The following is a 17,878-nucleotide window of genomic DNA, read 5'->3' as shown; positions in this document are numbered from 1 at the left end:
AAAAAAAAGACAAGAGTGACTTTCAGGAACGTGCTGTCGTTCTTTTTGGCTCCCCAGGCGCCAACTTCGCGGTTAACGAGGCTGAAATAAGGGACGTAAAACAACGAGATGCGTTCGTGTCTTGTTAGCGGGACGGATTGATCGGGCAAGCCGAGTGCTTTGATTGCGCTCTGGGTAAATGTCAGATCTACATTTAGAGCTATACAGGTTGGAGGTGTAACCAACGTAAAAACCAGAGAGCTGTCCAAAGTGTCCAAATGTCAAATTAGCCATTGGTTAAATATTAGCCAAGGCTAATGCTACCATTTGATAAGTTATGAAGAAGAAACAAAGTCATCATTTTCATCTATAAAATATCATTGTCATTTACTGGTTTTGTTAGTCGTACTAATAGGTCAACTATGGAGGCGGTGGAGCAACCTGTGGAGTGTGTGTGTGTGTGTGGGGGGGGGGGGGGGGGTGTAATACGCCAGACGCATTTCAGCCAAAGGAAATATTCCGTTCAACCCCACCTGCAACCACCTGTCGACTAAAATTTATAGCGGGCATCATATCCTTGAGAGTAATAAAGTCTTGAACGGCGTGCTGTAGTGCAGAGACCCCCCCACCCCCACCCCCCACCAAGGCCCAACAATCCTTAACATGCCATTTTGAATTCAAGTCGACCGTGACAGCAAAAGGCGACCGAAAACTTCAGGCCGCACTTTTAGTTGCCTCTGCACCAAAACAAGGGACAATTTTTCTAAAGCAGATTTCTCTGCAAACTAAGTAACTCACTAATCGGTTGAGAAAAGAAATTATGTCTTTTTAATCGGCTCCCCGAGCACGAGCCGTTTTTTTTTTTTTTTTTGTTTCTGTTTTGTTTTTTTTAAGCTTGCCTTCTCCTCTATCTCTGGAGCATGTTTTCCGTTGCTGAACAAATGCCCTTTTACCGCCGTCCATTTGCCATTTGTATTCACGACAGCCACTTTCAGGTGAATTCAACTTTCTATTAATTGAAACACAAGGTGAGGAACCAGCGAAAACATGCATTTTTGTTCCGCTGGTGGGGAAACATTCAAATCAGCGTGCACTTACGCTTATGCACGACGTTTGCTAAATGGATTCAAAGGCTTCCATTTGTTGAGGCAAAGAAGTCAACGGTCCCTGTGTTGTATTTCTGTCAATAAAATTGCAACAAGAGCTCACGCGGGGGAGGGCAAAGTCCGGCCAGTGGGCCACATACAGCGACAGTTTAATCTTTACCATCGGGCCTTTACATTATCCTGAGCTGGCTTGCACTTTAGGCAATACAGTATAGGCAATTGCCATGGGCACCAGCAAATTAAAAAAAAAATAATAGTAATACTAATCACTTTCAATGTAATTATATCAAAACGAGTGATTCTTGCTCACTCTTACAAAGAGAAAAGCTAAAACAGAATCAAGTGTGAAGCAATTCTCAATTTACAGTGTATCACTACAATTATGTAGTAGTAGTGATGCTCTATATATATATATATATATATATATATATATATATATATATATATATATACATATACATATACATATTAGGGGTGTAAGCCCAAAATTCTAATTTTAATTTTTTTAAATCGGAAAATTGGTTTTGATTTGATTTGAAGCACCAGATAGGATCAAAACATTTCAAAATTGTTGCCAACCCAGATGTACCGTATTTTCCGCACTATAAGGCGCTTCGGAGTATAAGGCGCACCGTCAATGAGCTACAATAGTGGCTGCGGTTGCATTATGCATCCACTAGATGGAGCTACGTTAGAAGGCACATAATACAATACAATAAAGCTTTATTTATATTGGGCTTTCACAACCGCCGCAGCTGTAACAAAGCGCTTTGCAGAACATTTCAAATACTACGCCCAAGAAATCCGAATAGTGATCCAAATATAAGGTGCATCGGATTATAAGGCGCACTGAGAAAATTGAATGCTTTAGGTGCGCCTTATAGAGCGGAAAATACGGTTAATGTTCTCAGCTTGAAAAGTGCGATTTCAGCCAAGCAACTGGAAGCCTCACTGTGACTCAAACTGTATAGAATTGCACCAGCACGTTGTCAAATGCGTCTGGCGAACAAGCGAGGAGGCCTCACCTCCTCAAGGACGTCGGCGAGCTTGCTCAGAATGTCCTCCTGCAGGCTGTGGAAGGTGGGCACGCTGCAAAGAACAAGAACGGGAAGCACTTTTCAATTGAGAAACATGCTCTATGGTGTCATCTATACAGCGCTCATAAAAAATGCATGGCAAAAGAGGCAATGAGGAGATGATTATCATGCTATAGGTGCTGGCTTATGCTTTGGTACAGCATGTGCGTATTAATATTTAAGCATTAAGGGAGTAACGGGTCTGGTTACACAGCGGGCCATAGTGCGAAGGAGGTTGAACGCGCCACAAAGAGGCTCTAATTTTAGCCATTTTTACTTTTCAGAAGGTCAAATGAACACCACACGGCTGCTATTGAGCCTTTGGAATAAAAGTGATCTCATGGTTTTATCAAGACCGAGAGGGCAATATCCCGCCAGTTTATCTCGTCAGAGGGTCTCGCTCCATCCCGTCGCCCAGCCCATTTTTGCATGTTGTATCCTCGTAAACGCAAATCATCTGCTAGCTGCTGATCTTCGTTCGGTTCTAAACTTCCTCAATGGTGGTGAGGCAACAACGTAATGATCAGATGCAGCGATGTAGCAGGCGTTGAAAGGGGCAAGTCAAGTATTTTTGTAGGCAATGCTGAGCTGTTTTTATTTTATTTTTTTAACCCTGTGGCGTCACTGTAGTTCTGCCACGGAAATGCGGAAGTGGGACCAAGGTGGCAATTTACATGTCCGTATATGTATATAGTAAAAAAAAAAAAAAAAGGGGGAGGGGGCAGGAGGGGGGGGGGTGACCACCAAGAAAGACAGGGGTTCTTAAACGAGGACGGGAGAGAGGAGCATAGCATATCTGACGCTATAAATCACCTTTTGCAACACAAAAATAAATAAATTTGTTCTCGACCCGTTTTATTCATTCGATAAGTGGTCATTAAAAAATAAGAATAACCAATGCATCCTTCTTAACAATGTCATTATTGAACTAATCACATTTGTATCCATTTTTTGTAAAATTTTGAATCATAGTATAAGTGAGAGGAGATGTATCTGCTTTCTTCATCAGGTTGTTGGCTCCGGTGGCAGTCTGCTTTTAAACTCTAGGGGGCAGCATGGTGCAAAGGCAGCGCCATCCTTGTGATGAGTTTGATGAGCAGTTGCCATTCCTTTTTGGGTTGAAAAGTAATTCTTTTAGTGTTTTATATGTTGTTTGATTGAATGTAGTTGAGTTCAACCTATTTCTTGATACATTTTGTTTATGTTTTTGTCGTTTCTTTTATTTTTTTTATGTATTTAAAAAGGTGAAGCGGTCATCAAAAATGACTCATTTAGCGGACATTTGATCAATGCAAGTGTCTTTACAGCCGCACTACCATTCCAAAACAAAACTCACACCTTCAAAGTCAACAAGTCCAAAGAAAGTGATTGTTAAGTCCAAAACAGGATCGTGAGCTTTGAATTCCTATTTGATTACTCAACAGCTGGCGGTCCGAATCATAATACAAAAGTCACCCAACGCAGGCAAAAATCAAGTTGCGCTAATGATCATGCGGCTTATGATATGACTTTGACCTTTTCGAGGATCCTGTCTATGAGCGTCTGGCTACGCGCCGACTATTAAATAATACAATCATACAGAGGAAGGTGATCCTTATCTCGCAAGAGGCGACGTCTGGCTTTGTCGCGACTGACGTTAATGCAATTGGAAACGTTTCTCTTTTGCTTCATGAATATTTTTGAACAGTTTGGAGAAGCAAATAAGAAAAAAAAAAGAGGTGAGTCTAGCTTTGTCGCATTTACGCAGCCACTATGATAGGAAGTAAAAATTTTAAAGTCCTGAAAAGGTAAATGTATGATTCTGGTTTCATGGAAGTCCAAATCAAACAGAAAGAAAATGACATTTGTAAGATGCAGATGCTCTTCATTAAGTTTCCGATTGCGGGCATTTTTCACGTGATGTCATGCTATATGTCTAAAAGATGAGCTTTAATTCACCCATCATTCAGGATCTCACAGGCAGTCGGCATGTATAAATCTTGTCGCATATAAATATAAATATATTATATATTATATAATATACAGTATATATAACTATAAATATTCCCTCCTTACATTTAAAAAAATATATATATATAGCAAAATAAATTAAAGTTTGCAGTTCCAACTGTTTTCAAGGCCATGAAAGCATCTGAATGTGACTGGATGAGCAAGTGGGGCGTTTGGGCATTGCAAATGTGCTTGTAAAGCGAGATGATTACTGAGGAAAAAAAAAATCTATAACGTCATTGATTATTCAATGGCGACTTGAATAGCATGACATTAGCATTGACAAGCGTACCAAACACACACGCGCGGAGTTGATCATGTGATGCCCTGCGAGGCAAAATGTTGGTCCATTTTGGCAATTGTTCCAGCTTGTCTTGACATTTCCACTCCATCGCACCTGTGGCTAAATATTATTTTAGTGGGAGGCTCTGATGACTTGCTGCATCCATCTGCCTGCCATGAAATAAAAAAAAGTGACAGCTTCTGATTTCTATCACTGTGATTCATGCGCTTTGGTGCAGTGGAAACGTTTCCTGTGGAAAAGAGAGAAAGTGGCGTGGTTGCACGGAAGCGCCTAGTGGGGAGGATATACCTAGTGGACGGTATAAAAAATGCGGGGAACCGAATCTCATTCACCTTTATCGACACTTTCCGTGTCTTTCATCGGATATTGCGCATGCACTCAGATAGAACAGTGTGCGGGCCTCTAAAGTGATAATGGGCTCCCCCGCAGAGAATAAATATAAAGATGAATCAGTGACTTGAATAACTTGTTTAAGTTAGGCCCCCGTTGAGAGCTAGCTGACACCTACGGTTCCGTGAAAAAGTATTTGCCTTCTCATGAAGACATCCCAAGTAAATATAAAAAGCACTAGCTATAAAACTTTATTTTATTAAGAAAAAATAATATAAACTTGTCTGACCCCACATGAAAAAGGAAAAAGTTGAAAATGTTGCACCACATCATCTCAATTTGATTTAAGACCCGACTTTGACTTTTGACACTTTCGGGATTCAGGGGTGGACTTGTTAAAAGGTTATTCCTATTTGCTGTAATGTTTTGGGTGGTTGTCCTGCTGCATGAAGCACTTGAGCTTGCACGGACTGAGAGTCAAATATTTCCTAGCTTGATTTCCTGGTAGGCAGCATAATTCCTTGTTCCATTAATCACAGCATGTCATCCAGGTCCTGAAGTTACAAAGCAGCCCCAAATCATCACACTGGCTCTACTGTCTTTGATTGTAGGGTGATTTAGTTGGGAAATTCTTACACTAAATGTACAGTTAATGTGCCGCAAACTTGACAAAACTTTTCTATCATCAGTCAACAGAATGTTTCTACAGAATATTTAGACGTTTTGGGGCAAATATGAAAAATAAATCAGAGGCGAGAGGAAAGAGGGCCAGTAATTATTCGCATCACTGTATCGTCCTCCATCCCTTTCGCGACCGCACATCAGATTGTGACTTCTTTACCTTTTCAAAAACTCCATATACTCCGTGTGCTTGATGAGACCCGTCCGCATCATGATGGTCTGGAAACATTGCCGATCGATTGCCCACAGCTTCACGTTTGTCAGCGCTGGAAATGAGAGTACACAGAGAGGCATTTCTTTCAAATCCTTCGGCAAACTTAATAATATACAGTAGCAGCCCACGCATTGGCGCCTTCAAATGTTGTGCATGCAGATCAGGCATTAGGCGAAGCAGCTGAAATTGAAGTTGATACGCAGCCAGAATCCGACTACAATTTTATCAAAATGTAAAAGAGTAAGAAGTTGCGCATCTTAGAAGCAAACTGTCGACCGGTGATTGCTGTTCACGGGTACTTTTGGAATTCCTCGCACGCATGACTTGCTGGAAGTCATCCAATGGCATCCTAATGAAGGTCAAGACTGTTATTTTTTTGAATCGCGTTTCCCCTTGTCGTCCTGATTGTGACTGCTTTGAAAAAACAAAAAACAAATCAAAGATATGTGCAGCGCCGATCGTGGGCATGCGAAAGAAGGGAGATGGGCTGAGGGAATACTGAAGGTGAGCAGACAGTCGCAAGGAAATCAGAGAATACATACAGTACACCGGGGAGAAAAAAAGCCTGGTGAACAGCGGCGACGGCGCAAAATTGTTCATTGTGCGCCGTGCAGGGCCGTGTTCTGATAACACCGCTGCGATAGTAACATCGACCGTACGTCAATCTCCATGGGAAGTTCATCCAAGTCAGTTTGGCCTAAGAATTATAACGACAAAGAACCTTAAAAAGAGCCTTTGCCCCACATGCTTGGGCCCTCAAAGTCTCATATTGTGTTCTGCGACATGCCAGAAGAGTTCGGAACTAACTTTTCCCACCGCTGAATTCAATTTGCGCTCGCCTGAAGGCATCAGGCCAACGCTGGCCTGATGCACATTGATGTGGCCATATGTTTTATAACGAGACAGGTGTTTTGGCTCTCAAACATTCCGCACTATTACTTTTTTCCAAAGCTATTTCTGTTCATTGTAGCTTTTAGTCACGGCCGTCACATCTCGCCAGCATTAAGGCCGGATGCAAACTGCAGGTCTTCCTGTAAGTGCGCCATTCCCATTTACTGCCTGTATCTTATTGTTTGGACCGGCTACTTACATCTACAGGGGTCCTAAGAGAGAAATAGCACTCTGTTTTATACTTTCAAATAAAAAAAATGCAGTAATGACAATTAAATCTAAATTAAATGCAAAGAAATTAAACAGTTTGTGCCACATATGCTGCTTTGATTCAGTGAACATTGTCCCGCTCCTTCTGTTGTGTGCCCCATGGAGTCGTCTCAGCTCCCCAGGAAGCCACAGCGATATCAGTCATTCTTTGCAGAGGATATAGAATATATTCGTATGGTGCTCAACAGTTTTTGTTTGTTAGCCTGTCATAGAATTTTGCACTGTTTGATAGCATTCAGCATGAAAACTTCTAAAATGGGTCACTCCTATCTCAAGGCACCGCTGTACAATCTAATGTAAAATTTTGTGTCCAGCTTATACTCACAAGATCTGAAATAAATTCAGAAAATCCCATCCATGAAATATAAGACTTGAGGTTTTTGTATGTTTACATGCACAGAAACAATATACAGTATCATGTTTTATCACTTGCCATGGCCCGATTGTGTCTCCGAGTTGTCTGGATGTATTTTTATTTTTTTGGTTTTGTTTTGTTTATGTGTGGCGCAGGCAGACTGGTTGGCTTCATGAGAGCGCCGGCGCGTCGTTAAAGTTCGCCCATTAAAAGACTGTTTCATCGTCCTCGACGGGGCCCCAAAACTCTCTCTAAATTTCAACATGGCTGAGTCATCCACGCACCATGGCTCTGACCATCCTCTCTTCTATTTTCCTAATGGCTTTATTTGCGTCATTATTCCCAGTTAACTTGGGAATCGTTATTTTCTATAATAACGGCTCATTGTTCGGCTTGGGTGGGGGGGGGGGGTGGTTGGAGGACATTACACCTTGTCGTCTTTTTATTTGGTCGGTCTTTGTCTGGTTCTTGGGCCCGTTTTTTTTTTTAGGAGTATTTATTTAGTGATCGATAGGAACAAGTTATCATTTGCAAATTCTCCTCGTTGCAGATTTTTCAGATTTCAGATTTGGACATTTACTGAGAAGACTCCCCGATTTGCTGTTTTTATGCTCAGTCCAGTCGGATAAAATAATATGAAAAAAGTACTTTGTCGCCATCTAGTGGCATTCAGAGGTAATTACACACCTTTTTACATGGGCATCAATAACTTGTGAACGTTGCATTTCAATTGCAGGTTAAGGTCCTTCAAACAAATTGCAGTGCATGATTTCTTAATATCCATTTATCGAGAGAGGGGAAAGCACAGTCCTAAAAGTAGTGCTTTGGTGCTACCTTGTGTTTTCTATTGGCCATCATAACTCTTTTTTTGGGAGGGGGGGACAATCAATCGCAAAATGTCGGTCCGACCAACAGGTCTGGGAGGAGCGATTCCTCTGAACACACACCACAGGATAAGAGGTCAGGCTAATGTTGCAGAGGCATGGGGGGCCTTTGCTGACTTGATCGGAAAGGAGGAAAAACGCTGAAATTAAGCCAAATGTGTGTACTTCACTTAAGTGCAGTTGTGCCTGAGAGGTGCTCCGAAAAATGTTAGTAACTCCACTCCGAATATATATAATTGATATAATTTGACTTTTTTTTTTTCAAATTCAGCATATCCTTTTTTATTATTACCTCACACTTGCTTTTGCAACTCACCTGAGCCGAGACTTCATAATTGCCGAGGTACGCCATGAGATTTCATGTTCCTTTTTGAGTGTCGTCACTAAAATAACTGAAATTTGCTGAGGTAAGTATTGAAAAGCCACAGAGCTTCTGAGACAATGGTTTTGGGACGATTGCAGTGTTTTCCATCTTTAACAAAAGGCTCCCGACCGACTATTTTGTCTATCACAAAACGTATTTTAATATTATGATGAAACCTATTTTCAGAAATTGTATCATTCAGTCCAGTAAATAAATGTTTCAAGTGGCCACAATACAGCCATATTGTCAACACTGAACATTAAATATATTTTTTTTATCTATCTGAAGAGCAGATGTTGGAAATGATAATACCAGACACAAATACATTGTACACTGGCACACGCACGCACGCACGCACGCACACACTCACCCGCAGACCAAAGTTTCATTACATTTGCATTAACTCTGCGAAAAAGAGGCCAAAAAAGAAAACTAAGTGGGCACAATATGGCCAGCCCAGAACAGGATAAATGGCAGAAAATAGATTGACAGAACATATTCAACAACCTGGACCAGAAGCCCTCTCGTAGTCATTCCCAATCATTCAGCAAATAAAAAAATCCATTTTACTCTCAAAATTCAGCAAGCGTACGAATCATTTTGAGCTAAAGTGTACATTTCTAACGAATGGACTTTCTCATGTTTTTCTGTCCCTCTGCAGACAACTTTATAAATAGGAGCCATCAGCAGGGGAGGCGCCCTCATTGCACAGCCTGACATCCTTTAAATCTACAGTACACGAGACACGAGATCGGAAATCAAGCCAGAACAAAGGCCTGTGTTGTGCGACACCTGCCCGGGCCTGCATCTTAAAAGGTGTCAAGAATTCCTGCCAAGGAATGGAAAAATCGAGTGGAAAAAGGAGTGCTCGTGTGGCAACAGGCGAGATATATGCGGAATGGGTGGGAAGCAAAAAAAAAAAAAAATGATTAGGGTCGTCTTCTAATTTGACCCGCCAGTCGCATGAGGGGGAGGTCGGACGTCATCGGCCACTAAACCCGGGCCCGCAGGAGCGTTTCGGGGCGGGACCAAGAGAAAAGGGCGCTGGGAAATAAGATGTGAGGCCAGCCCGCAGCGCCACGCAGTCGGTAAGCGTTTTACTCTGAGGCTGCTCTAAATTGCACTGAGACCCGGGGAACTAGTTATCTGGTAGCCGGGACGCTGATGAATGGTGTAGTGCTCACGGGTTGCCAATTAGCTTCCTGGGGCTGAGCGGGGGAAGTGAAAGTTTTGAAGGAATTTAGGGAGGGGGCGGGGGGGGGGGGGGGTGATGTGGCAGGAGGATTAATGAAATTTTGGAGAGTCATACCATGATGGAGAGGAATTCATGTGGCTATAAAGTGGAGAATGTGGAGTAGGATACTGCACGGTCCAGATCAAATGCCTCGGGGGTTCACCCTCCAAATCCCATTCATCATAACGTACATTTTTTTTCCCCCAAGCAAAGTTGTTGCAATATAGTGACCGAAATCTGCTGCAAACAGTTAAAGCCTGTCATATAAAGGTTCATATTGGCGTTATAATTACCTTTAAATGCTATAAGACGACAGCAAAGCACTACTATTGTCTGAATGAAACTCCTCAACACGCACCAACCAAGTTCTCTGGCACCAAGATACCCATAAGATGATTGCAAAGCATTAATTCTGTCCACAACTCACGGTAACCGAGTAGCTAGTAGAGCAGTCAGTCTGACCTTTATGAAGCTCCTCAACTCACTTTGATTTAGATTTTGGTACCCCCAATGCCACAAAATGACAGTTGAGCAAATTTTTTGTAGAAATGGAGCTCTTCAGCAGACATCAACAAAGTTCCCTGGCAACAAGATGCCACAAGAACATCACTACTTTTGTCTAAATAAAGTGCCTCAACTAATGTCAACATTATTCCTGAGCACCAAGATCACACAAGCTCGCAATAGTTTTTCTGCATTGGCTTTGGTACAAAAACTGTTTTTGAGCATTATTCGGAGAAGACACAAAAACCGGGGCTAAGGAGTGAACCCTGCCGAATATCGCAAGTAGATATTACAAAGATTAACAACTGCCACAAGATGGAACAAAAGGACTACTTTTGTCTAAATGAACATAGTTCCATGGCAGCACGGTGACACAATTTGGCAGCCAAAGATTACTTGTGTCCAAAACGAAGTGCCTAAAGTCAATTCAACGTAATTCCTTGGCCCCAAGACGCTGCAAGACAGCACCAAAGGAATGGTTTTATTATCTTTGGCATGAGTGCAAAACTAGTGAAGAGGTGGCTTTTTCCAGCAAATCACGGAGGAGCACAAGTCACGATTCGCAAATTTGCAACAGGACGCGGTCTACTCAATGCTGCTGTGTGCCACGGCTCACACTCACACCCGCATCCACCGTCATATGGCAGCTAACAGTGAAAACCGCGCCGCATCGTACGCATCGTTCGAAATGAGACATGATAACGACAACGGAGACGAACGATCTCATTAAATTGTGCAAGCGTACCTAATGTTACGCAACACAAGACAAGACGGACATTTATTTGTTTGCCCTTGTTGCAAGTCAGTGTAACTGGATTTCAGCCTCCGGGCATTATGCAAATAGAACATGTGCTTGTTTTATAATCCACTTTGTTGCCTATTGAATTGCGACACCAAACGATAAAGCCTATTTTCCTTGTCCTCAGTCATGGCGCTTTATGTTCGGTCGTTGTCGTTGAGCATTTTTACCCCGAGCTCAGTGCATTTTTGGGAAAATGATTTTGCTTTAAGTGCGTTTTCACCGCAGGAAATCCTATCCCAAAACTCGGTAGGCTTATCCTCAATGTGCTTAAACACAGATTAGGCGCGTCTCAAGCAGAGAGCCGAATTTCAAAATAAAACTTGCGTTTGTCAGCATCATAGCATCAACGATACAAATGAAAGCTCCCCCGCTGTGCACACGCGCCACTAATGACAAAAAGGTTGACACAAAACGAGTCCCCAGCAACAACATGTTTTTTTGCTGGGGACAAGATTGAGTGATAATTACGACGATAATGATGTTCAATGAATTGATTTCGACAATGATTCCGAGGGTTCGATGCACTCTGTTGTCATATTTATAAATGAAACACTGTACGGTGGCATGTGTCTGGAGCGCAGAATCGGTCTGCCTGCACCTCGATCGAATTCACCCAAATTGCATTTCACCACTTGCGCCACGACTTAGACCTGCTTTCACCAGGTGTAAAAGATGCGCCGGTTTTTACGTCCAAGCGCACACGCGCAACGAACGAACATATGAGCCCCTTGTGGCATCCAAGGTTGTCACAAAAAGCACACAAAAAATTGAATTTTTTTTCTGAAAATAGCAATAGGTACCACAAAAAACACAAATAGGTACATCTGTGAACACAAACCCGTGAATAGGCATGGAGTCCCTGTACATTCAAACGCTAAAATGGGAAATACTAACTTTGGCATAGAGTTTGTTTATACAAAGCTCAAATGAAAGCTGCTTGTGGATAAGAGCCCATAAATGCCCAGAAATGTTCTCCGTGGACGTCGGCACTCTCGCAAACTGACTCGAAGAAATAAACTGGCAAAAAAGATGACGAGACGCCAGATGATGAGACTGACAGGATCCTGGCAGACTCTTCCCTCGCTCTCACTCACACTTTAGCGCGCTCATCATCAAAACCCTGTGATGCGGCAAAGAAAATGTGCAAAATAATAATAATCAAATGTGCTGCATTGTTCATGCCGATGCTCTTGCCCGCAGGTGCTGATTTTCGCACTTGCCGATGTTTAGCAAGGAGCTGGATCTCCAAACTAATGAGCGAGAGCTCTCACTCGGGTGTATTATTATAATCAGAGAAGGCGTTTCAATTGTTCCTGCTCATCAAAATTTGACGTGCCTGCTTTCTGCAACTTCGCCCCCCCCCACTCCCCCACCCCTCCCCTCACACACACACACACACGCACACACACACGTGTGCGCAAAGTACGGAAGGAGTGCAGCAGCTGTCATGGCAGCACGCTGGAACAGTGCAGGCCCTATTTCCCTAAAGTCATTAAAAGCATCAAGTTAGGTCGGATTGATGGAAACGGAGCGTGAGAAAGTACGACGGGTGATTAGACGCCACGTTCAGTCACAGAGCTGCAGGTAAATACAACAGGAATTCGCTGCATGTTTATGGCCCCTACCTAGCAGCCCATGCTTGCGTTGTCAGTTAGCCTGAACAAATAACATCAAACTTGTTGCAGATTTTAATAAAGATTCTGATACTGAACAATATCAGCCCCCCCAGCCCCTATATGGGGCAAAACTATATGAACCAATTGCCCAAAGATGTAGAAGGGTGTCATGAGTTAGTTAGTTAGTTTGTTAGCTGGCTAGTTAGTTAGCTTGTCTGAAGGTTTGGTTGGACCAACAAATGTTCTTTTAGTAGAGCACGTTTTCTCCTGCGCTAAAGCATTTTTGACAGATTTCACATATCAGCAAATTACAACACACACAACTATTTGTATTAATCAGCAACATACTCCAGATGCCAATATTCACCTACGGAAGGCTCAAAGTCGGAGCAGCAGCTGCCAAAGCAATATTTTGCCATGTGTCAGCCCACCTGCCATCATCCATATTATGTACAGAAGGTTTGTGTATTCCAGAGGAGAACAGAGAGCGAAGTTGTTACGTAAGGTACTGTATTTCTATTCCTGGACGGATGGATCACTCTCTAGCAATGTCCAACCGCCTCCGTCATTAAAATTCAAAACACACAGGCGCACTTGCGGGAGTCATTAGAAGAGCGATAGCGATAGGATTATACTCTGTGCCTCACAAAGTCTTCATGTTTCTCTCATGATCAATGATGAATGAAGAGGCCAAAAGGCCAGCAGGAACTGTGCCGTCATCACAGCTAAGCAATCACTGATCAGTAGTGGGGAAAAATGGCAGCCCTTAGGTCAAATGAGGAGAGAGATATGTCCTTAAATCGATAGGATCGTGTAGGTTATGAAAATGAAGCAAAAATACTGATTGCCTAGTTGATTAGCTGGGTTACGCAAAAAAAATTGGCTTTAATTCCCACATAACGTGGTACAGGAGTGACATTTGTGCTCGGAAAATAGCTAGTTTGTGGCTTTGAGCTAGCTAACTGGAGAGGAGCGAGAATAGTGTAGCTATACCTAGCCACATATCCAGTTATTTACTTTTTGGTTTATTTCATTAATACAATGAATTAAAAAAAAAGCCAAATTGCAACACATGTGGAGCTAACTAGCAAGCTAGTGTGTTAGCAGGATTTTTGGGATTAATCTCAATTTAAAAAAAATATCCGTTATTTTTTTATCAAGAGACTGCATAAAAATGAACGCACGCTTTGTTTTGAACACAGCACAGGGGAGGGGGGGTGGCCACTTCCTTGGGCCAAAAACAAATGAACCATTCGCCTTAAATTGCTCTGTGGTTGGTTTGTGAGATAAATTTTAATTGTTTGTTGCCCCAGTCATTACAGGCAATCAAGTCAAAACAATTAGGCGTAGAGGAAATGTGTTTGAATAACCTGATAAGTCTGCGTGTGTGTGTGTGTGTGTGTGTGTGTGTGTGTGTGTGTGTGTGTGTGTGTGTGTGTGTGTGTGTGTGTGTGTGTGTGTGTGTGTGTGTGTGTGCCAAGTTGCAGAAAATCATATGGAAGGAAATTACGTTGGTTCGCTATTTATCAGTGTCGGATGCTATTTTTAGCTCCCTGGTGGAGGTAATGCTAGGTCGTGCCAGCTGTCTTCCGTTACCCCGGAATGATTTTTCCGGATTTCGTGAGAACCGTGTTACAATTTCTATCGTACATTCTCAACGACATGCAAACAATAACGTCTGAAGATAACGTCCTGCTGGGTTGAGTGTAGTGTCAACGCACTTCTTTTTTTTTCACTCAGGAGAGTATGACTCATTGTTTTAAAAGCTTCTCTGTCAATCAAGTCGGGAGCTTCTTTTCTGTAGAAACACACTAATCAGTGCAGAAGTGCATGTGAGAAACATTGATTTTTCTCACGAGTTCTTCACGCTACAGGGAGCCCACTAGATGCAATGACTGTGTCATTAATGGAGAAAGTGGTCATCAAATCAACTCCTCTAAGAAATAAGGTCAGTGGCATAACTCAACTCAACTGTATTTATAGAGCCCTTTAAAACCCCCACCGCTGTATACAAAAATTGCCGTAGGTGGAGCGAAAACTTTTCTTTTGATGGCGGCGCGGACACCCGCAGCGGCTCCTCTTGTTTATGTTGAAAGGGAAGAAATTTCATCTGTGCTATATGTTACACATACGTACAGCACATTTGACAATAAAGTTGTATTCAATTCAATTCAAAAATAATTCACACAACAAACAATAATAAACTACAACTCAAGACTCATGCTGAGTCAAAAGCCAAAGAAGACAAATGAGTTTTAAGACGAGTTTAAAGATGGGCAGCGAGGGGGCTTGCCGAATGTTCAGTGGGAGGTCATTCCAAAGAGAAGGACCAGCAACGGAAAAGACTCAATCCCCTCTCAGCCTCAGCTTAGTTCTCGGTACCTTTAATAATGTCTGGTCCGCAGACCCGAGGCACCGGGCAGGTGAGTAGGGGCGGAGGAGCTCAGAAAGGTAAGGTGGTGTGAGGCCATTTAAAGATTTGAAAACAAATAATAGGGTCTTAAAAAGAACTCTAAAATGAATAGGGAGCCAGTGAAGGAATGTCAGAGTAGGGGTTGTGTGCGCCCTCTTACGAATACCAATCAAGAGGCGAGCAGCAGCATTCTGGAACAACTGGAGTCACTTAATGGAGGATTGGCTGGCAGAGCATTACAATAATCCGAGATGTGACGAAGGCATGGATTACTGTTTCAAAGTGCTCTTGAGAAAGGAGAGGATGTACTTTTTAGCCAGCCCCATAAGATTTAACAAAGGCACCAATTTGGTGGTCCAATTTAAAATGCCTGTCCAACTTAAGACCCAAGTTCGAGACTGTTGGTTTAAAATAAGCAACCAGGGGGCTCAAGTCTGAAGGATGGAATGTACAAGGGCCACTGGGACCAAACGCTCTCACTTCTGTCTTCTTTTCATTGAAATTCAAGAAATTTAGTGCCATCCAGGTCTTGAATTCCTCCAGACAGAATAAAAGTGGCCTCAATGAGAAAGCGTCTTTTTTTGCTCAGCGGGACATAGATCTGAAAGTCATCCACATAGCAGTGGAAGGAAATACCACGTTTCCTTAAGATGAAACCCAACAGGAGCAGATAAAGTAGGAACAGCAGAGGCCCCAGAATTGAGCTCTGTGGAATCCCGCACAATCCCGCACAACAGTGGGGCAGTTTGTGAGTCAGAGCAACCGAGGCGAACACAAAAGGTTCTGTCAGCTAAATAAACCACTCAAGGGCGCTTCCGCCAATGCCCACCAGGAGCTGCAAACAGGCCAAGAGAATACTGTGAGCCACTGTATCAAATAATGCAGTTAAATCCAATAAAACCACACACACACAGTCTCCAGTGTCATTTGCCAGGAGAATGTCATTTAAAACTCGGCTAGAATACCTGACAACGCTTTGCCTCCCCTTATAGATAGATCGTGGCATATTGCTACTCCCATTGGATAGATATTAACACATTGCATCTCCACTCGCATGAGTAGTAGCACATTTTCTCCCCAAGAGAGTAGCTGTTACCCGTAGTTTGGCAACCTTATTGGCTTATTTCCGCAGGGAAATTAGAATCAGTAATCCACTTGCCAACTTTGCGGCCGTCAAGGTGACACATTCTTTTCCAGGAACCAGCTTCCCGACAAAATCCCAACTAAAATGATGGATCGATACATTGGGAGTCAATTTGTGGCTGGAATCAGCCGCATCGCGAGTCATAGTGTAGGTGCTCCGGTCCCTGGGGTTGATTATACGAGGCTCTCGGTCATGAAGGCCTCACTTTTATCCACTCCCAAGAACACCTTATTTAAGACACCTTTCATGGCACTTGGTGGTTATTTTTAGTCAACTCGAAAGATGGTTGGCATGGAGCCAGCGAGTAGCTATTTATTTCATCCTCGGGTCACAACGGAGTTCCGTTTCTATGACAGCCAAAGAATCTGGATTGGTATGGATTTATATTGATAGGTGATTTAGTCATGAATATGCAAATTACAATGAGAACAATGTGCATTTTGTGTTGTGTGAATCCTGCTCAAACTAGTTCATGCTGGCGTCATTGTAAAGATCTTGCATTTTGACAAATATAAATATAAATGAGCGAGTATTTAATTTGGTGTTGCTGTACGGCTACAGAGAAGAATTAATTGTATTTTACTTTATTACATAATACTTAATACCATTTTTTTATATTGAATTTGACAAGCACACCATATATTTAAAAAAAAAACTAAACTAATACTTAAGGTAAATTTGCATTTGATAGGAACTAATAAAAACTGTCACACTAATTAAAATGAAATGAACCCTTTAATGCACCCTGTAACCTGATAACACGATAAGCTGTCCACTGTAGTAACCGCTGTCCATGAAAGGTTGATTTAAAAAAAAAAGAGTCAAAATGGAATAAAAACGATGAATAATGAAAAATCCAAAATTAATGCACCCTGTAACCTGATAACACGATAAGCTGTCCACTGTAGTAACCGCTGTCCATGAAAGGTTGATTTAAAAAAAAAAAAAAAGAGTCAAAATGGAATAAAAACGATAAATAATGAAAAATCCAAAATTATTATATCCTGGTCGGAATGCGGCGTAATCTATGATCACCCTACACAAGAGGAATTTCATAATTACAAAAAATATTTTTAGGAAAACACAAACAATTCTAGGCGATAACTATACAGTGGCACTTTGTGATCCGAGATGAATTCATTTCCTCACCACGCTCATGAAAACGCTCAAATTGTCCCAGCTCATTCTGTTCCAGCTCACCAAAGGAAAAAAAATAACTGCATTCGATAATCGAATGTAATAAGCATCATTAAAGATAATGTACCACTCTAAAAAGTTTTACTCTAAATGGCAGCAAGTTGTCCTCAATTGTCCTAATCCTTGCTGAATGAGCAGGAGAAAAAAGAAAAGAAAAAAAAAAAAAGCACCCGGGCATCCCAAATAGTCATACAAGGCTAATTTGCATATACACACCCTGATCTGGCTTGTGTGTGTGTGTGTGTGTGTGTGTGTGTGTGTGTGTGTGTGTGTGTGTGTGTGTGTGTGTGTGTGTATGATTACACCTGCAAGATAGTGACGGTGAGCTAACCTCTGAAAGGACCTTCTAGCTCCGGAACACCTGCACTCCCCGCTTAGATGAGAATGACAACGGCGGCCAAAAACACATACACACTTACACACACATTTGTGCACATGAAAACGATTCTTGCATCTCGGCCTCTTTTGTCAAGTTACACACACCAAAGGTGACTCCAAAACAGCGGGTGACGGCTACCCTGACAC

General features: G+C 42.2%; 1 protein-coding gene across 2 annotated transcripts in view; it reads right to left on the bottom strand.

Moving 5' to 3' along the window:
- LOC147198956 (cGMP-dependent protein kinase 1) overlaps positions 1–17,878 on the bottom strand; it is an 86,033-nt gene that overhangs the window by 22,082 nt on the left and 46,073 nt on the right. For both annotated transcript variants that reach the window (XM_086121757.1, XM_086121756.1), the window contains exons 4-5: positions 5,626–5,731; positions 2,111–2,174 (exon numbers count right to left, since the gene is read on the bottom strand). In XM_086121757.1, the coding sequence (XP_085977883.1) occupies positions 2,111–2,174; positions 5,626–5,731 (170 nt within the window). The remainder of the gene's footprint in view (positions 1–2,110; positions 2,175–5,625; positions 5,732–17,878) is intronic.

The sequence above is a fragment of the Hippocampus guttulatus genome, chromosome 10 (genome assembly GCF_054856545.1).
Source record: "Hippocampus guttulatus isolate MCC_2025c chromosome 10, RoL_Hgut_1.0, whole genome shotgun sequence".
In the NCBI taxonomy this organism is placed as follows: Eukaryota; Metazoa; Chordata; class Actinopteri; order Syngnathiformes; family Syngnathidae; genus Hippocampus; species Hippocampus guttulatus.
The sequence above is the reverse complement of the archived record's forward strand: the minus strand, read 5'-3'. Positions and strand labels throughout refer to the sequence as shown.